Source organism: Chelonoidis abingdonii, chromosome 11 (assembly GCF_003597395.2).
Source record: "Chelonoidis abingdonii isolate Lonesome George chromosome 11, CheloAbing_2.0, whole genome shotgun sequence".
NCBI lineage: Eukaryota > Metazoa > Chordata > Testudines > Testudinidae > Chelonoidis > Chelonoidis abingdonii.
In genome coordinates this window covers 8,043,761-8,060,760 of record NC_133779.1, presented here as the reverse complement: position 1 = coordinate 8,060,760, position 17,000 = coordinate 8,043,761, and the positions used below count along the sequence as shown (strand labels likewise).

The 17,000-nt window shown below is 52.9% G+C and overlaps 3 protein-coding genes across 3 annotated transcripts in view; all 3 read left to right on the top strand.

Annotated features, from left to right (window-relative positions):
* The window catches only part of LOC116835240 (scavenger receptor cysteine-rich domain-containing protein DMBT1-like), a 633,172-nt gene that overhangs the window by 126,320 nt on the left and 489,852 nt on the right, over positions 1-17,000 (top strand). The gene's annotated exons all lie outside the window — the stretch shown is intronic.
* On the top strand, positions 2,967-4,365 carry LOC116828382 (DELTA-thalatoxin-Avl1a-like). The gene has a single exon (XM_032786548.2). It carries the CDS (start codon positions 3,204-3,206, stop codon positions 3,720-3,722), a length of 519 nt encoding a protein of 172 aa, XP_032642439.2. The 5' UTR covers positions 2,967-3,203; the 3' UTR covers positions 3,723-4,365.
* SULT2A1 (sulfotransferase family 2A member 1) overlaps positions 10,511-17,000 on the top strand; it is an 11,671-nt gene continuing 5,181 nt past the window's right edge. The window contains exons 1-3 of the mRNA XM_032786549.2: positions 10,511-11,215; positions 12,513-12,681; positions 13,067-13,275. Coding sequence (XP_032642440.1) covers positions 12,546-12,681; positions 13,067-13,275 — 345 coding nt within the window. The 5' untranslated portion in view covers positions 10,511-11,215; positions 12,513-12,545. The remainder of the gene's footprint in view (positions 11,216-12,512; positions 12,682-13,066; positions 13,276-17,000) is intronic.

Sequence of the window (17,000 nt, the reverse complement as noted above, 5' to 3'; positions counted from 1 at the left end):
GTGTGTGTGTGTGTGTGTGTGGTCCCAGCTCTGCGCAGACAGCTGGCACGGCAGATCGCGAGCAAACTGCGCAATGACCACAAAATCCATTAAGGTCCTTGGTCAGGTTTATTGTCAGCAAAGCACGGTCCTAGCTCTCCAGGTCAACGTCTACAGATACACTAGCCCATGTATGGCCATGACAATGGACGCAGCTCAGTCACTGGCAGGACTTTCTACTGCCCCCTTGGCTGGGCAAAGACACTTCCTCTGAGATACATCTTTATACACCAATATAAACAAGTTACGTATCACCCTTGATGTATCAGGGAGCCACCCATTGCCTTGAACCTGTAGTTTTGATCAAAACATCTCTATTCATCATGCTGTTATCCTGACCTTATCCTTAAGATGGGTCAGCATGTTCCTGTTATCTTTAGAGAATGTGTTTATTGGGGCGTTCTGGTACCACCTTTCTGGAATGTGCTTGCATGAGTGCTTTGTGCCTAGCATCTCTTAGGAGCATGTTTTTTTGCTATATAAGCCCTGTGCTTGCCAAATTCTGTGAACAGGGCCTGCCTCTTGCTCACAATTTACCTTTGCTTATTATCAGCAAAGTTTTGACTACTTTAGCCCAGGCCTCAGGCCCCATGCCAGGCCTCTGATACATGCCCTTATGTTTCAGACCCTCTTCCTACTACAGATAGATTTTAAGCGGTTAAAGGGATAGCAAACAGAACAAAACAGATTACCTTAGTAAATAAACAAAAGCCGTAAACTGAGCTTAACACACTAGATAGGTAAAATACAAATTAGCAAATTCTCATCCTGAGCGATAAACAGGCTAGCAGATTCTTAAGGCACAAGTTGCCTTGGCTTTCCCAAGAGTCAAACAGTTCCCCTTGTGTCGAGCTATCTCTGAGAGGTTTCCATTGCACACAGTTCCTGGGGTAATCCTTATGCTTGTGTGCATTTCCTCAATAAGCCACTAACATTGTTTGACCTTATCTAATGCAGCACATTTGAACTACAAAGACATGGTCAATATTCCCAGCTTCAGATACGAAAATGATACATGCAGATAAACTGGATAAACAGTCCGTATAGCTGCTGCTGCTTCACAGGGCCACGGCCTGCTCCACCTCAGGGTCCCACAGTGAGTTACAGTCTCACAGCATCCGGTGAGAGAGGGGCCAAGTTACCCTCCCCACTGCCCATGTGGAGAGCTGAGCCACTGTACCACGTTACAGTGATGGATTCTAGATGGATCAGTATGCGGAGGGGTGGGCAGATGGATAGAGAGGTGTATATGGGGATGGACAGAGAGATACTTTCGCCATTGCACACTGGAGGAAACTGAAGAACAGAGCGGCAAAATGACTCTCCCAAGGACACCCAGCAGGCCAGTGTCAGAGCTGGGAGCACAGCCTAGGACTCCTGAGTTCCTGTCCAATGTGCTAGCCACTGAGTGACACTTCCTCTATTCTCATTTTGCTAAATTCTTGGCCTCAATGACGTCCTGTGGCAGTGAGTTCCACTGGCAAATTGCAAGTCATGTGATAAAATATTTCCTTTTCTTGGTTTTGAATTTCCCACCTTTTAGTGGGATTGAGAGTCCCCTTCCTTTGTGATGAGACAGGGAGCCCAGAAGCTCCCAATCATCTCTCTGCTGACCCTTCGTTATTTATGGATCTGCTTTCCTGTCCTCTCTCCTCCATCCCATCTAAGGTAACAATCCCCGGCTTTCCAAGATGTCTTTGTATGAGAGCTTTTCCAGCTCCTGGACCATTCTTGTCCTTTTCTGCACACAGGATCCTGGTCCTGCCATCTCGTTCCCTGTGCCCCTCCAGCACTGGGTTTGCTTTGTGTGCCCATGGCAGCCCATTCAGCTGCCAGCAGAGGTGCCCCAGGCCCCCGTCCTGCACTGGTACAAGTCATGTAGATCCCTGTAAGGAGCAGGACAAACTGATTGTTGAGAACTGGCAATGAGCCTCCCCAACTATTGTGTTGGCTGTCCCCGAGACTTGATAGCCAGGATTTCCTTTTGCAGATTAGCGCCTGCCCAGACTTCCTGCCTCCTCACATCCTGCCTGTTTCACAGCCCTGCCCCACAGGCAAAGCGTGGCCTCCTATTCAGCTAGGAGGAAGCACACGCAGCCGGCGCTGGACTGGTGTAGCCAGGGCCTGGAGGGCAGTGAGTCGGCTCTGCCCAGAGAGGAGCTGGTGGTACTCCGCCGCAAGCTGCTGCTGAACGATCCCTCATTCTGCGGGATGACTAAACGTTGATAAAAACTGGTTCAGGACGTGGCTGCAGGCCGTTGTTGTGGGCATCCAGATAACCAACAACACCGAAGATGTGACCTCGAGTACCCGGGTAAGCACAGGTTCCCATAGCCCTCTCCACGCAGCTTCCCAGTCATCCTGCGGCTGGTGGTCTATACAGAAGTGCCAGGGCGTGGGGTATATATGTCTGCTGCTGAATATCTGGTCTGTCTGTCTGTTTATCCATCCCATACACCGCATCCATCCTTCCTGTATATTAGATCAATGCTGTAATGCCCCATTGGGTCACCAACAAATCCCCCTGCCCTCTGGGGTAAATTTGAAGTTTCCTATCCCTACAGGGCCACAGAGTGTATTGGACTTCAAGCCAGGATAATTTTTGCATCCAGGACTAGGGCTGAGGGTATTTTAGAGGAAAAAACACATTTTTCAGGGCGTGGCAAAACATTTCCCCAGCCAGTTTGATTTGAGAGGGAACAAACTGTTTGGAAGCCACTTGAAGAGGTGGAGAATAAGTCCCAAGGAGATGGACTGGAGGCAGGTGGACATGGAGACAGGCTTGTGATTAAGTAAACATGTTCGGAGTATTTTAGTTCACCATCCCACATACCGCATGTACACACACAACAGCACGCTCCTAATGAAGTTGTAATGATAGGTCTGTCCGACTGTCTGACTGTGCATGGCCTTTAAACTGTAGTTAACAATATATTGTGCATGACCACATAATATTTTACCAGATAGAAACTGGCATCATCTTGTGCATTGGTCATGCAGGAAAGACCCCACTGCCCTGGGGACTGGCCGAGGTGGGGCTGTTCTCTCTTGTCCAGCGACCTGTGTGTCCCCTCTGCAGAAGAGCGGCTGGGTTGTGACCCACCCCAGCCCCTAGGGTCAGGATTCCCCTGCTGCTGGGATGGAGTTATTAATTATTGTTTGGGATGTTGTGTAATGAAGGAACCCCGTGGTGTTTTTCCTCCAGGACTTACTGTTTCAGTGGCTGGGCCATGGTAAACCCTGTGCCCCAGATCCGCCCCGGCTCCTCGGAGAGCTTCCTGTTTGTGAAAACAAAATTCACAGCCCGCGGGAGCGTCGGAGTGCTGAGCTACGAGTCTGACGCCTTCACCCTAGCCATCATGTTCTCCAACCCCTTCGACCGCTTGCTCTATGACATCGAATTTGCCCTCGAGCTCTTCACTGGCAGGAAGCACTTCCACAGCATGGATCGCCTCTACCACTACATGTACAGCCATGACCCTCCCTATAAGTGCGAGTCCTTCCAGAAAATAAGGCTCACTGATGCCATGGATGGCAAGCTGACAGTGACCAACCAGGAGATCCAGGTGACGGCCACCATGTCCAACCAGAAGAAGTCCATCATTAAAGTGCAGATCGAGCAAGGAGACTGCAGCCCATCCTATGCTGCCCATGCAGCCAACCTGGAGAACACAAAGAAATGACCTAGTGGGACAGACAAGGGGGCTGTGGGTGACTCTCCTTCCCAGCCCAAGTGCACAGACACATGCTAGCTCTGCTTGAATTATCCACTGTGTGGCACAGAGGTCTGTGCTGCAGGAGAAGCCAGCCACTACTGGGTATGTAGCCTGAGCCACTGCCCAGGACTCAGGGACTGCACTGCTGTATTTATCATGCTAACGCATGCCTGTCTGCCCAGGCTGGGAGGCATCCTAACAGCTGCCTGGGGATGTACTCGCAGGAAAGCTGAGGTGAGCTTGGCTTTGTGGCTGTGGTCCTGTCTGTGGGGTGAGGCGGCCCCAAACAGAGATCCCCAGTCACCAGTTCTGGCTGTCTTTTCCCAGCCAGATCACTAAATTGTGAGGCCCAAAGGCCTATTGTAACCATCCAATCTGACCTGGGAACAGCACCGGGTGACCCCTGCCCCCGACCCGACAGTTGGGGACTGAAGACGAGAGACAGCCAACCTCTGTGTAAAGCCGGTCGCCCTTCATTTGGTTGTGGCCCAGAATGCCCCTTGGCCTGTGAGCCGCTGGGGAGAGACAAGGCTTCCAGGAGACCCACAAAGAGAAACATCTGCTGCCTCTTTAAAGTTGGGTTAAAAATAAAGGGAATGTTTTTCACTTCCTCCTGCAGGGCCATTCCCCCAGGAGCCTGCCAAGGTTTTGTTGCTGTGTTATAAAGGGTGGGTAGGGGGAGGTGTCCCTCCTTATTTTTTAACCTTAGAAATAACAGACGTCTCAAGCAGGGCCGCCGAGAGTGGGTTCGGGCCCTGGTGAAAAAAATTTTCAGGCCCCCCAGCAAGGGCAGCCCGGCTAAACAGGGCCGACAAAGCCAGGGAAGCTGGCCCTGGGCCCCCTTCCGGATTGCCGGGCCCCAGTAATTTGTACCAGCTTCCTTCCTCCTGGAGGAACAGTGGGCTGGAAGAGTCTGAGGAGGGGAAGGTGTCAGGGACTCGAACCCAGACGGCAAGGTTCGTTGTCTGACCGTGAGAGAGACAGGCAACACCAGCAAGGTCCAGTCAAAAGCTCTTTATTAACAAGTGCACGCATCAGTAGAGAGCAGCTCGTCTCCAGAGAGAACCAGCCTCCTCTTTACGTCTTAGTATAAGCCTATCTAGACAGTTCCGTCGCATCATAAATTATTCACTTGAGCAACCACCCCCTTCTTCTAACAACTAGAAACTAAACATCTTTATGCACGTTTTACAGCATTAGCTGATTAACAATATCTTTAGAAAAGATTAGATGATAAGGAAGAGAATATAAACAGGAACAGAGAATTAACCATGGCAGTGAAAAAACAGGAGGTGGGGTTCGTTATCAGTTCTTCAAAGGAAGCAGTCCCTAAACACGAGCACAGTTGGTTACTATTGGGCAGGAATGTCAGCCCCTGCCCTTCATCTCTTCTTTCCCAGTCTATTTTTGGAGACTTATGGACTTCCAGTATTTTTCCACCAAGATTTCCCAGAAGAAACTTATCACTGATTCTTTGGTCAGGTTGGGCATAACCTGTTTTGTTTCTTGATATTTTTTCAGGCCTACAACGGTGGATGCTGGAACCACGCCCTACTTGCCAAGGCAGGCGCTGGGTCTTCTTTAATAGAGATCACATTTTCCCGGACTGTGTTCAGGGGCGGTTGAGTCAACCAGGGCACAGTCAGGGACCAACGGCGTTCTAAAGAATCCAGTAACACCCCACACCATCTCCTGGGCCCTGGTGGCACTTCCAAAAAGCCGGGCTGGTGGGTGGGGCGACCTGGCCAGCTTGCAGCTTGGCCAGGGCACGGCAGAGGATAGAAACTTTTCCTGCCTCGTTGGGAAAACAAGCTGAAGGAGAGAGAAACCTTTTAAAACATCAAACAACTGCCAGGCCTCTGTGCCCAGCAATCTGTCTCTCTCTCTGGGGGGGGCTCTTTAATGGTGTAGCTGGCTCTCTCGCTGGCTGGGTTATTTTGTTGGCAGAAAGCGTTCAGGCAGCCTGCTGAGGGGAGGCTCTTGGGACAATGGCATTCTGCCCACTGGGGCACGGAGACAGGCTTGAGCACTGGGGAAAGTGCTTGATAATGGCCCACACTCCAGCGACTAGCTTCACAAAAGGGGAGCAGATCCAACGTTTACAGGAATGCAGGAGGGGCTTTGCTGGGTTGGATTACGTGCTTTTGGTATCCAGGTGAGGCAGGTTTCTTGGGTAAGGGCAGCCGGGGCTCATGCTGGACCCTCAGTGAGATTCTGCACTTGGGGAAGGCACAAAGGGAGGCAGTTGTACACAGGGAGTCCCGGGCGGATGCTCTGGAACTGCTCCCCAACAACAGGCAGTTCAGGGACTTTGGGAGCCTCTCTCCCTTGGGAGCAGGGAACTGTTTCAGGGAAAAGAAAGGGGCTACAGGTCCTCACTTCCTCTGGGTCTCTTCCTTGGAGCATTCGATCTCCTGCCACCCTCCGTTGGCGCCTTCCCACCAAGCAGCCTTGCGCCCAGCAGGTCCTGGGGAGGAAGCCCAGTTTCCTGGCACCCCCACATTGCAGTTCAGGACGGACTCTGGTCAGGCAGCTGTAAAGAGAGGTTTATTTCGATGACAGGGGGAACACGTTCTAACACAGAGGCTTGTAGATACAAGAGACCGGACCCCCTCAGCCGGCTCCATCTGGGGGGCAGTGAGTCCAGACCCCATCTGCCCTCACTCCTCATCCCCCCCCGCCAGCTCCAGACTGCACAAACTCCCTCCCTAGCCCCCTCCTCCTCTGCCTCAGTTTCTCTCTGGGGCCAGAGGGTTCCACTGACCTCTTTGTCTTCCAACCCTTCAGTGGCACCCTTGCAGGGGAACTAAGGGGGCCCAGGGCTATTCAGGTTGCTAGGGAGGAGAGTGTCAGCATTTAGGTTCACTGGGCCTTTTTGGCTCTGCTAGTACTTAATGAATTGCTAAGGAGGCACTGATGGCACCAACACAGTTTATTCAGGAAAAAACATTAAAAACATTTCCTAGTTTTTCACAGGGGCTCTAAGCCAGTGTCTTCTATCTTTCCTGATTACTCTAACCCTTTTTCAGGAGTTGCATTTGTTCTTGCATACCCCAGGTTTTCTCTCGCTTAAAAAACTAACTTGCTTTACAAAATTAGATTTCGGCAAATACAAGGGGGGAGGGATAGTCAGTAGGTTTGAGTAGTGGCCTTGCTAAACCCAGGGCTATGAGTTCAATTCTTGAGGGCAGTTGGGGCTTGGTGTCAGTTTTGAGCAGGGGTTGGATAGTGATCTTCTGAAGGATCCTTTCCCAATCCTATATCTATTTGAAAAAGTTTGTCCCAGCAATACCTTCATGGAAAACGGCTGGACTTTTTCTCCTTTTTTACGATATAATTATTAAAATACATCAATTGGAATATAAACTTTTGTACTTACATTTCAGTGGTATAGTATATAGCAGCCCAGTATAACAAGGTCATTGTACTGTATGAAAATTTAGATCTTGTACAGCTTGCACCAGTGCTTTTTTACTAGGCCTGTTGTAAAACTAGGCCCCTGGCTCCCTCAGCCCTGCCGCCTTGATATAACCCCCCGGAAGACCTCTGGGGTATACCCAGGGTCAGTGGCCCAGCTCTAGAACATTTGCCACCCCAAAGCAGTGGGGTCCGATGGTCCACAGGGCCTTTTTTTCAGCTCCAGTGGACCTCCCGCAGGTGTCTGGCTTGCCGCCCCAGGCACGCACTTGGAGCGCTGGTGCCTGGAGCCACCCCTGCTCAGGGGTACACGTATCCCTGGTTGGGAACCACTGCTCTAAGCCATCTTCGTGCTCCCTTGCCTGGTCCCTGTAGAACAGCCTTGAGGTGGCTCTAACTCACACTCTGCTCCCCCTGTGGCTGCCGGGGAGCAAAGAACGGCCACTACACAGTGCATTCTGGCCATACCCCTGTGTTTCCCCTCCAGTCAGGGGCTGGGCATAGGGTGGGGCACACCCCTCATGCCAGGCTGGCTTTGCCAAGGCTCCTGCATTGAGCTGCCTGAGGAGGGAAAGGCCAGCTCAGCCCCATTTTATGAAAGACAACCAGGTGGGAAGGTGGCAGACGGTCTGGTTTGTATCCCTGAGAAGAGCTGAGACACGGCGTCCTGGCTGGCCTGACAACGTGCCCAGAGATTCTGGAAATGGGATTAAAAATCACCAAAATGTGCCTGATGGATTTGTGCCAATGGAATGGGGCAACCGCCCACGGCCCGCCAGTGTGTACTTGGGAGAGAAGGGGTGGGGCACTGGACTGCGGGGACAGCAGACTGGAAGGAGCAAGCTTCACCATCATGCCTGCTGCCACCAGTGTCTTGTGAGATCCATCATGACGCTGTTGGGCCTTCGAGATCCTGAAAGGGGACCTGACCAGACTGGGAGGGAGGGAGGGCAGACCATAGCCAAGGGACACTGCACTAGGCCCCTCCCTGCAGCCTGGACTCAGGCATTGAATGCAGGGAGACAGTCAGGGCTTAGCTCACACCCCTCTCATCAGCATCTCCCTGTGGCTGGCGTAGGCAGGGAACTGCTCCGGGTGCTGGGTTTGGGGATCCCATTCCCAGCTGCCATCTCTCCCCCGACATCACACAGGGAGCACAAGTGCCGAACTAGCCTTGGGGAATCGCAGTGTGTGCCTGTGATTTTCTAGGCACCTAAAAGCCTGGCATTGCAACCCTCAACGTCACGGCGCCTATGTCCCTCCGGGGATCCCAGCATCCATGACTCACTAGCCCCCAGCAGCAGAGGCTCTGTAGGCTGGGGGAGCGTATTCTCCCTGCTTACAGTCGGAGGGCTTGTCTCCATTACCCAGCCTTGGATGGTATAGCTAAGAAGGCAACACTAAAGAAGGCAACACACGCCAGTGTAAGGAGATGCCCAGCCATGAGCTGACAGAGGGCATTGCGCTGCCGCCAATAGCCTACATACCCAACAGCCCTTACAGCAGTAAGGACGCTGACAGAGGTTGTGCAGGCACTAGCCTGAGTCTATGCCAGGGAGTGCAGTGGGTTGTAGTGCCACGAGCAAGGCCCTGAGCCAGTGCGGCTCTACATTGCATGGCGCTGTGGTGTGGCTGCTCTGAGCTGAGCAAGATTCTAGGTGAAGTCCTTGCTTTGCGGGCACCGGTTCCCCTGGCTTCCATGCCACAGCTGCCAACAGCAGAATTTAAACAACAACCAAGGCTTGTTTTAAAGACCCCACCCGCTGCACTTCCTGGAGTGTTTCACACAGAAACATGCTTTTCTCTGCACAACACTGGGACAATCCGGCTGGACACTGCACCTTCGGGTGCCCGAAAGCAACTTTTCAGCTTCTCTAGCCTTGCCAAGTTCGTCCTTGGCTGTGCTGAGGGCCAAGCCATGTCGCTGGTGCTACGTTTGCTCACTGGAAGAAGCGTGACTTTTGGCAGTGGCTTTTGATGATTTAGCCCAGACTTCCGGCCTGCAGGGAGGCAGAGGCTCCCCGTCACCAGCGTTTGTATACTACAGTGTCTCAAGGGGTCCGGTTCCTCCCAAGGATCTGGGAGGCGGGCGGTGGGATGGACCGGAACCTGGGGAATGGCCGTGCTCCAGACACAGCAGCTAGTTCAATACCCTGGGGCTCCCAGACAGGTCCCTGGGCATGGCCAGCCAAGTTCACTGGTGGGGCAAGCAGAACTGGCAAGAGAGAGACCGGATCTCCAGAAGGGCCAGCACCCACAGGTATGGCTTTATCCACAGGGCTCCTTCTGTGCTGAGTCCCTTCCGGAAATCCTGACCCCCACAGCCAGAGGAAGGATGAAGTTGCCTGGGGTCCTAGGCACAGAGCAAGTGGGGCCCCTGCCCAATCCCTTTCTGCCTGCGGCCTTCCCAAGCAGGGTCAGAGTGTGGGGCTTCCCTGCCCTGCCTGCTAGGTGGTCAGGGATCCAGGCTTCTCCTGCTTGCTGGCAGATTTTTTCCAGGGGCCCTGTTGGCCCAGAGGCTATATCCACCACTGATCACAAGCCAGGGGTCCCCGTTTTTCTCTGTCTCCCCCACACCTGGAGAAGCCTTCATGCTCAGGGACATGGTGCCAGGGAACTAAGAGGCTCGTGAATCCACCCTTTAACAAAGGGTGTTTTGTTATTGTAATATTACTATGATTTGTTGGTGTTTAAACGTTTTTTGAGGGCGTAAGGCGCTAGCGGCTGTGTGCCTGTGGTGGCCAGGTGCTGGACATGTGCACACTCACACCTGCATGTGGACAAGACCCTACACATGACCTTACACACAGGCAAACAAAGCAAAGCACCTTTGTCCTGATTTTTTAGGCACGCTGAAAGATGCAAGACGGTGTCCAGTTTGTGCCAAGGTGCTTTTGAAAATCTCGCAAGGTCACCCTATCTGCATCGTCATGGCCACCAAAATAACCTTGGAAAATCCAGCCCTTAGCCCCTGCTCACCCTGCCCTATGGCTGCGGACAGCTGTTCTACACACCAGCAGCGAAAACCACATTAGGAAACTGAAGGTCGAGGCATGTGTAGACGAGAGTGGGCAAGAGATGTTTGGGCCTCTAAACCTGGCCCTCACTGCTCTCCAGCTTGGCATTGCCACCTGCTTGTGCATGCCTGCTTGTCCCTCCCTCTGCAGCATCTGGATTACCTCCCCTGCTTCTCCCAGACTCACTCCAAGCTGAGACCAAGTGATGGGTTCCTAATTTAGCACCGGATACCCGGAGCTGCTTCTTGGTGACACTCAGTGCCTCCGCCAGCATAAAGGAGTCTGAGAGAGGGGGAGCCAGCCCCTGGACTGGGGCCAGCTGTGTCGATACAGGGTGTCCCAGGGCCAATGAGGGTTACAGGGGTAACCAATCCTTGGTCGCTCACTGTTCCAACAATAACCTGTTCAGCGTGGTCTGGGATGTCCTGCCGAGTCCCCTGAGAAGAATCACCATTGAAACCCCTTTGAGCACAGAGAACACTCTGTGCCCATCTTCTCCCGGCACTTTCTGCTGGCTCCGAACGGGAACAGCAGCCCTCCACCACAGCAACAGCAGCAGCAGCTCCTGTCTATGTTTGTCTGTCTATTGCCATCTCCTTCTGACTGTGTCCCTACGCTCCATCTTATCTCTCTCTCCCCACACACCCCTTCTATCTATCAATCCCCGTCCCCACACACCCACCCCCTCAGCTGCTTTAGTGGGCAGACTGTGGTGCATAGGCTGAGAATGGGGTGGGGACTCTGTCCCTGTGTGTGTCTCCACCTCTTGCTCCGGAAGGGGCTGACCACCTGGACTTTGTCTCTCCTGGAAATCATCGGCCTCAGGGGCTGGCTCCCTGATCCCTCCCCGTGGCAGACCTTCGTCCCCACATCTCCAAGAGCTGTGCCAGGCCAGGGCTTGGGGTGCTGCAGAGAGAGCGCCTGGTCTGGCCTCTCTTCCCTGGCAGAGGTTGATCCCCTGAGCTCCCAGGGACCTCACACTCTGACCACTGCCTCCCGTACCCCCAGGGAGAGCCATCTGGGCAGGTGAGTACATGGCTTGCGGGGGCGGGGGAGGCTATAACCAGGGGCCTGGCAGGGCTGGAGCAAGCACTCTCCAATGCAGTGAGCCATTAATCCCTGCCAGCGGGAAAACTCTTTTCTGGGGAGGGGTGCCCAGCAGGAAGGGGACCAGGCAGAGGAAAACCAGGGGGAGGGGTGCCCAGCAGGGAGATGTGCATGGGGCACCCACTGCAGTGGTGAGACACATTCAGGGATGGGTAGGAGATGCCCATGGGAATTTGTAGCAAAGCAACGACTCACCAGTGCAGCGCCTCCTGCTGGTCATCTGGGAATTAGCTCTTTCCCAGCTCTGGAGCACCTCCTTCTGGCTGGTGTCTCGCCTGCCTCAGGCCCCGTGTCCCTCACAGACCCTGGTGCCCTTTACCTCAGGGTTCTGCCCCAGCAGTACCCCCACACTCTGGGTCTCCCCTCCCAGGGGAACACCCAACTCTCTATCCTCACCTTGCCTCAGTGGCTACTGCCAGTCATCATCCAGCCCCCGCTCACTGGGCAGATTGCAGTCTGCAATGGCCACTCATCATTGGCAAGGGGGTTGGATCTGCTGCCTCTGCCTATCTCCGGGCTCCCCCTCTCAGCCCCAGTACCTTTGTGGGCCTTGAACAAGGCTTGCAGCCTGGGATTTTATCAGGCTGGAGCTCCTCTTGCCTTTCCCCAGCACTGCTCTGCTTCAGGTACAGACACTCCCTGCTTATGAAAACCCGACTTACCCAAATCCAGACTTATGGAAAAAGTTCCATAAGCTTTTTCTTGTTCTTTTTTTTTTTCCCCTCCTTTCTTTTTTTGGTGTAATTGTCGGGTATACATTCCCAACTTACATAACATTCCACTTACAGAATGTTTGCATAAGTCAGGGAGCATCTGTACCTTGCTCCTAGGCAGCTAACCCTTCCCACTCCAAGACCAAAGTCAGACTCCTCTAGCTCCTGGCTCACAACCCCTTTATAGGGCCAGCTGTGGCCTAATTGGGCTGGCCACACCTGTGATCAGCTACTCCCTCAGCTGCTTTCACTCCTTTTCCCAGCCGCAGCCCTCTCCAGGGCTGCTTTTAACCCCTACAGGGATGGGGTGCTGCCCCACTATGGGGCTGCATACCAGCGCTGCCCAGGCATGAAGCGGGAGGAGGGAGCAATGGGCCTGCAGTTAGGTTGATGCAGGCCCAATGCCCATCGGCAGGGTGCACAGCACTGGGAGGGAGGTAGATCTGCAGTCAGATAGATGCAGGCCCTTGCGCATGGTGATAGGCTCCTGTGTCTCCCTGCAGGGCTGGTCATCTCAGGCTCTGCGAGGCCAGACAATGGCAGTGGACTACGTCACATACCAGGGCATCAAGTTCCCCCCTGCGTATAACTCTGAGCGGAGCCTGTGCTTCGCCCACAAGGAGTTCCAGGTGCAGGATGATGATGTCTTCAACGTCACCTACCCCAAATCAGGTAGGGCGCTGCGAGCATGGATGGGGGATCATCCCAGGTCAGGGTGATGGGAGAGGGCCCTGTTATCCTGGAACCCCATTATGAGGGGCATGGGGAGGGCTGGGTGTGGCCAGTGCAGCTATCAGGGAGGGGATGGGGAGGGCTCAGTGTGTCTAGAGTGTCTATTGGGGGTTGGGGATGGCCTGGGGGCACTGAGTTGGCTATAGGGGGTGGGGTGAGGAGGCTTGGATGGCTATAGGGGAGGGCTATAGGAGAAGACTGGGATGGTTATGGGGCAGTGGTGGGGCTCAGCCCTGTGGGCCCCACTGAACCAGGGAGGCATGCTGTGCCCAGAGGCAGCTCCACATCTCGCAAGGTGCCTGTGACAGAGCCCCCTGTCCCCCAGGCACAGTGTGGATGATCGAGATCTTGAGCCTGATCCGCAGCGGCGGGGACCCAGCCTGGAACCGAACCGTCCTCAACTCCACCCGCGTGCCCTGGTTCACTACCCGCCTGGGGCTGGAGTCTGCACTGAGCTACCCCCGACCCCGCCTGCTGACCTGCCACCTCCCCATCCACCTCTTCCCCACATCCTTCATTGGCTCCAGGGCCAAGGTGGGCCAGGCAGGCTGCGCATGGGGGTTACAGTACAGAGCCGGGGGGGGAAGGGAGGATCGATTCTCATGCAGAGCTGGGGGAGGGGTCAGGGTTATGATGCAGAGCTGGGGAGGGGCAGGGTCTAAGGTGCAGATCCATAGTGACAGGTCCCCCGCAGGGTGCCACCTGGAACTGGAGTACGGCTAAGCCCTCTTTTCTACCAATCTGGGTTCCCTTTCACACGGTAATGTTGTGGCAAGCTGCAAAGCCCTCCAAGCTTGCACTCACAGCAACATCCACAGGCAGTGGTCACACCTAGCTGTGCTCATGAATGCTCTACCAGCCAACAATAGAGAGGCTTCAGCCAAAATACTCCCCTGCCTAGGATCCTGGTCAAAACGTGAACAATATATTAGATCTTACCCAGTCTGCCCCCTCCCCTGTTGTCAACTGAGCTGAGATTTTTTCCCAAGCATGTCACTTAAACCACACTGTTTTAGGTAAAAAATATAAAATTGATTTATTAACCACAGAAAGATAGATTTTAAGTGATTATAAGTGATAGCGAAAAGATCAAAGATAGTTACTGTAAGAAATAAACCAAAAATGCAATCTAAGCCTAATATACTAAATAGGATTTGAATCAAGCAGTGTCTCACCTTGTTCCATAGTACAAGCAATTTGCTGATGTTTCCTGCACAAACAGGGCTTTCTTCTTTCCTGCCCAGCACCAGCACTTTGCCCCCCAGTTCAGTCTTTTTCTCTGGTATTCTCAGGTGTTGTGTTGCAGGGAGAGTGAGGTCCAGTCATGATGTCACTTCCCCCTTTTATGTCTTCTTCCAACGTGCTGGAAAGCTCTTTTGCTGTGACCTGGGTCAAGCAGTCCCCATTGTGTGGTGCTGTCTCTGACAGGTTTCTATTCTACCCTGTTCCTGGGGTAATATATTGTGTATTTCCTCAATAGGCCATCAGCGTTGTTTGGCCTTTTTACTGTTCTACCTCAAATGCTGCTTGTGGGTGTCCCCAACCTCACAACATGTTCTCTCTCTCTCCTTCCCTCCGCTCTACTGTGCACTGGTTAGGCTTCAACTGGAGTATTGTGTCCAGTTCTGGGCACCACATTTCAAGAAAGATGTGGAGAAACTGGAGAGGGTCCAGAGAAGAGCAACAAGAATGATTAAAGGTCTTGAGAACATGACCTATGAAGGAAGGCTGAAAGAATTGGGTTTATTTAGTTTGGAAAAGAGAAGACTGAGAGGGGACATGAGTGTTTAACTTACCCTGGACAGTTAGGACTTTTTCCTATGTCCAACTAATTTCATCTCCCCTGCTGAGTTTAAAGCCCTTGCTTCTTGTTCTGATCTTGTTAGGCTAGGTGACAAGTTTTCTCCCTCCTCTGATGACACCCTTTTAGATACCTGAAAACTGCTATATGGTCCCCTCTCATCTTTTCTTTTCCAAACTAAATAACATCTTGCCCAGGTCTTTCAGTCTTCAAGGACTCATTTCTCCCTTATCTTCTTGTTGCTCTTCTCTGGGACCTCTCAGTTTCTCCAGTATCTTCTTGAAATGTGGTGCCAGAACTGGACACAATACTCCAGTTGAAGCTAACCAGTGCACAGTGAGCGGAGGAGGAGAGAGATGAGAACATGTTGGTGAGGTTGGGGACACCCACAGACAGCATTTGGAGTAGAACAGTTAAAACGGCCACAACCTACAGGATGCCTATTGAGAAATACACAATTATTACACCGCGACAGGGTAGAATAGAAACTGTCGAGGACAGCCCCACACATGGGGATTGCTTGACCCAGGTCAAGCAAGAGCTTTCCGACGTGGAGAAGCATAAGGGGAATTGACATCTGGACTGGACTCACCTCCTGCAACACAACATGGAATAAACAGAGAAAAGACTGAACTGGGGGGCAAAGTGCTGGTGCTGGGCAGGAAAGAAGAAAGCCCTGTTTGTGGCAGAAACATCAGCAAATTGCTTGTAATGGAACAAGGTGAGAAACTGCTTGATTCAATCCTATTTGTATATTAGGCTTAGATTTTGCATTTGGTTTTTCTTACAGACTATCTTTGATTCTTTCGCTTCACTTTTATCCTTAATCGTATCTTTTACTGTGGTTATATCAATTTTATATTATTTTACCTTAAACCGTGTTGGTTAAGTGAACTGCTTGGGAAAATTCGTCAGTTGGATAACAGGGGGGGGCGCTGGGTTAAGATTTAATATTTTGTTCAGTTTTGGACGCAGTCTAGAGGGAGTATTTTTGGTGAAGCTCTCTATGGTGGCTGGTAGAGCTTCTGGAGAAGTATAGGTGTGGACCACTGCCTGTGGATGTTGCTGGTTGGTGCAGCTGGGGTTGCAGTTTGCCAACATTGCCGTGTTGAAGGACAGATTTTGGTTCGCGAAGGGGCTTAGAGGTCTCCGTCATGGCCCCTGGGGGGACTGTCCTGATGGATCGACTTAGACCTGACCTTCCCCGCTCTGTGCTAACCTGACCCTCCCCCAGCTCTGCATTGGAGATCGATCCTCCCTCCCCCCGCGCCTCTTGTACTGTAACCCTGCGGCGCTGCGTGGCCTTGGCCTGGGCCAGTGGACTGTGTGGGGAAGCGGTGGATGGGGAGGTGGCCGGTAGCAGGGGGTCGGGGGTAGTCCAGTGCAGCTCCGCAGTTCGGGTAGTGAACAGGGCCGCGGGTGGGAGTTTGGGAGCGGGTTCGTGTCGGTGGGTCCCCCGCGCTGCGGTAGGTCAAGTCTTCGTTCTCCACATGTGCTGGGACAGCTGGGCTCTGTCAGGACCTTGGAGATGTGGGGTGCCTTGGGCAGCATGCCTCTGGTTCAGTGGGCCCGGGCTGACGCCCCACACTGCCCTAACCATCCGTTTCTCTATAGCCTCCTATAGCTTCCAAGCTCCTCACCCCCCTATAGCCAACTCAGTGCCCGGCAATTTCCAACGCAATAGACACTCGTTGCACTAGCCTCCATTCATCTGATAGCTCTGCACACCCAGCCCTCATGCCTCTAATGGGGTTCCAGGTACAGGCCTTCATCACTGCTGGGATTGATCCCCATGCCATGTCGCAGCGCCCTACCCTGATTGGGTGTAAGGTGACGTTGAGAATTATTCTGCAACTGGTTCACTTGTGGGCGACGGCACAGGTTCTCCGTAGGATATCGCAGGGGGGAACTTGATGCCTTGGTATGTGATCTAGTTCCACTGCCATTGTTCTGGCCTGCAGAGCTGAGATGACAGCCTGAGAGACCAGGAGATTCCATGGCAAGGGCTGCATTATCTGATGCGATTTACTCCTCCAGTTGTGTTGCACCTCGATGGGCATTGTGCATCAACATACTGCAGGACATTGCTCTTCCTCGTTCATGTTTGGGCAGCTGCTGGTTGCAGCATGTGGCGCCTCCTGTTAGGGGTTAAGCGCCTGTGGAGGGCTGCGGCTGGGACAGGAGTGAGCAGCTGAGGGGGCTGATCCAGGTGGGCCAGCCCATTAGGCCAAGTGGCCCTATAAAGAGGTTGTGAGCAGGAGCTTGAGGAGGTCTGCTTTGTCTTGGGTGGGATAAGGGTTAGGTGCCTAGGAGCAGGTACAGTGTCCCATGCTTATGCAACCTTCTGTAGTTGGATGTTATGTACGTTGGGATGTATACGACATTCCAAAAAAAGAAAGGAGGGGCAAAAAAAAGCCAAAGAAGTTATGGAATTTTTCCATAGTTCTGGATTTGGGTA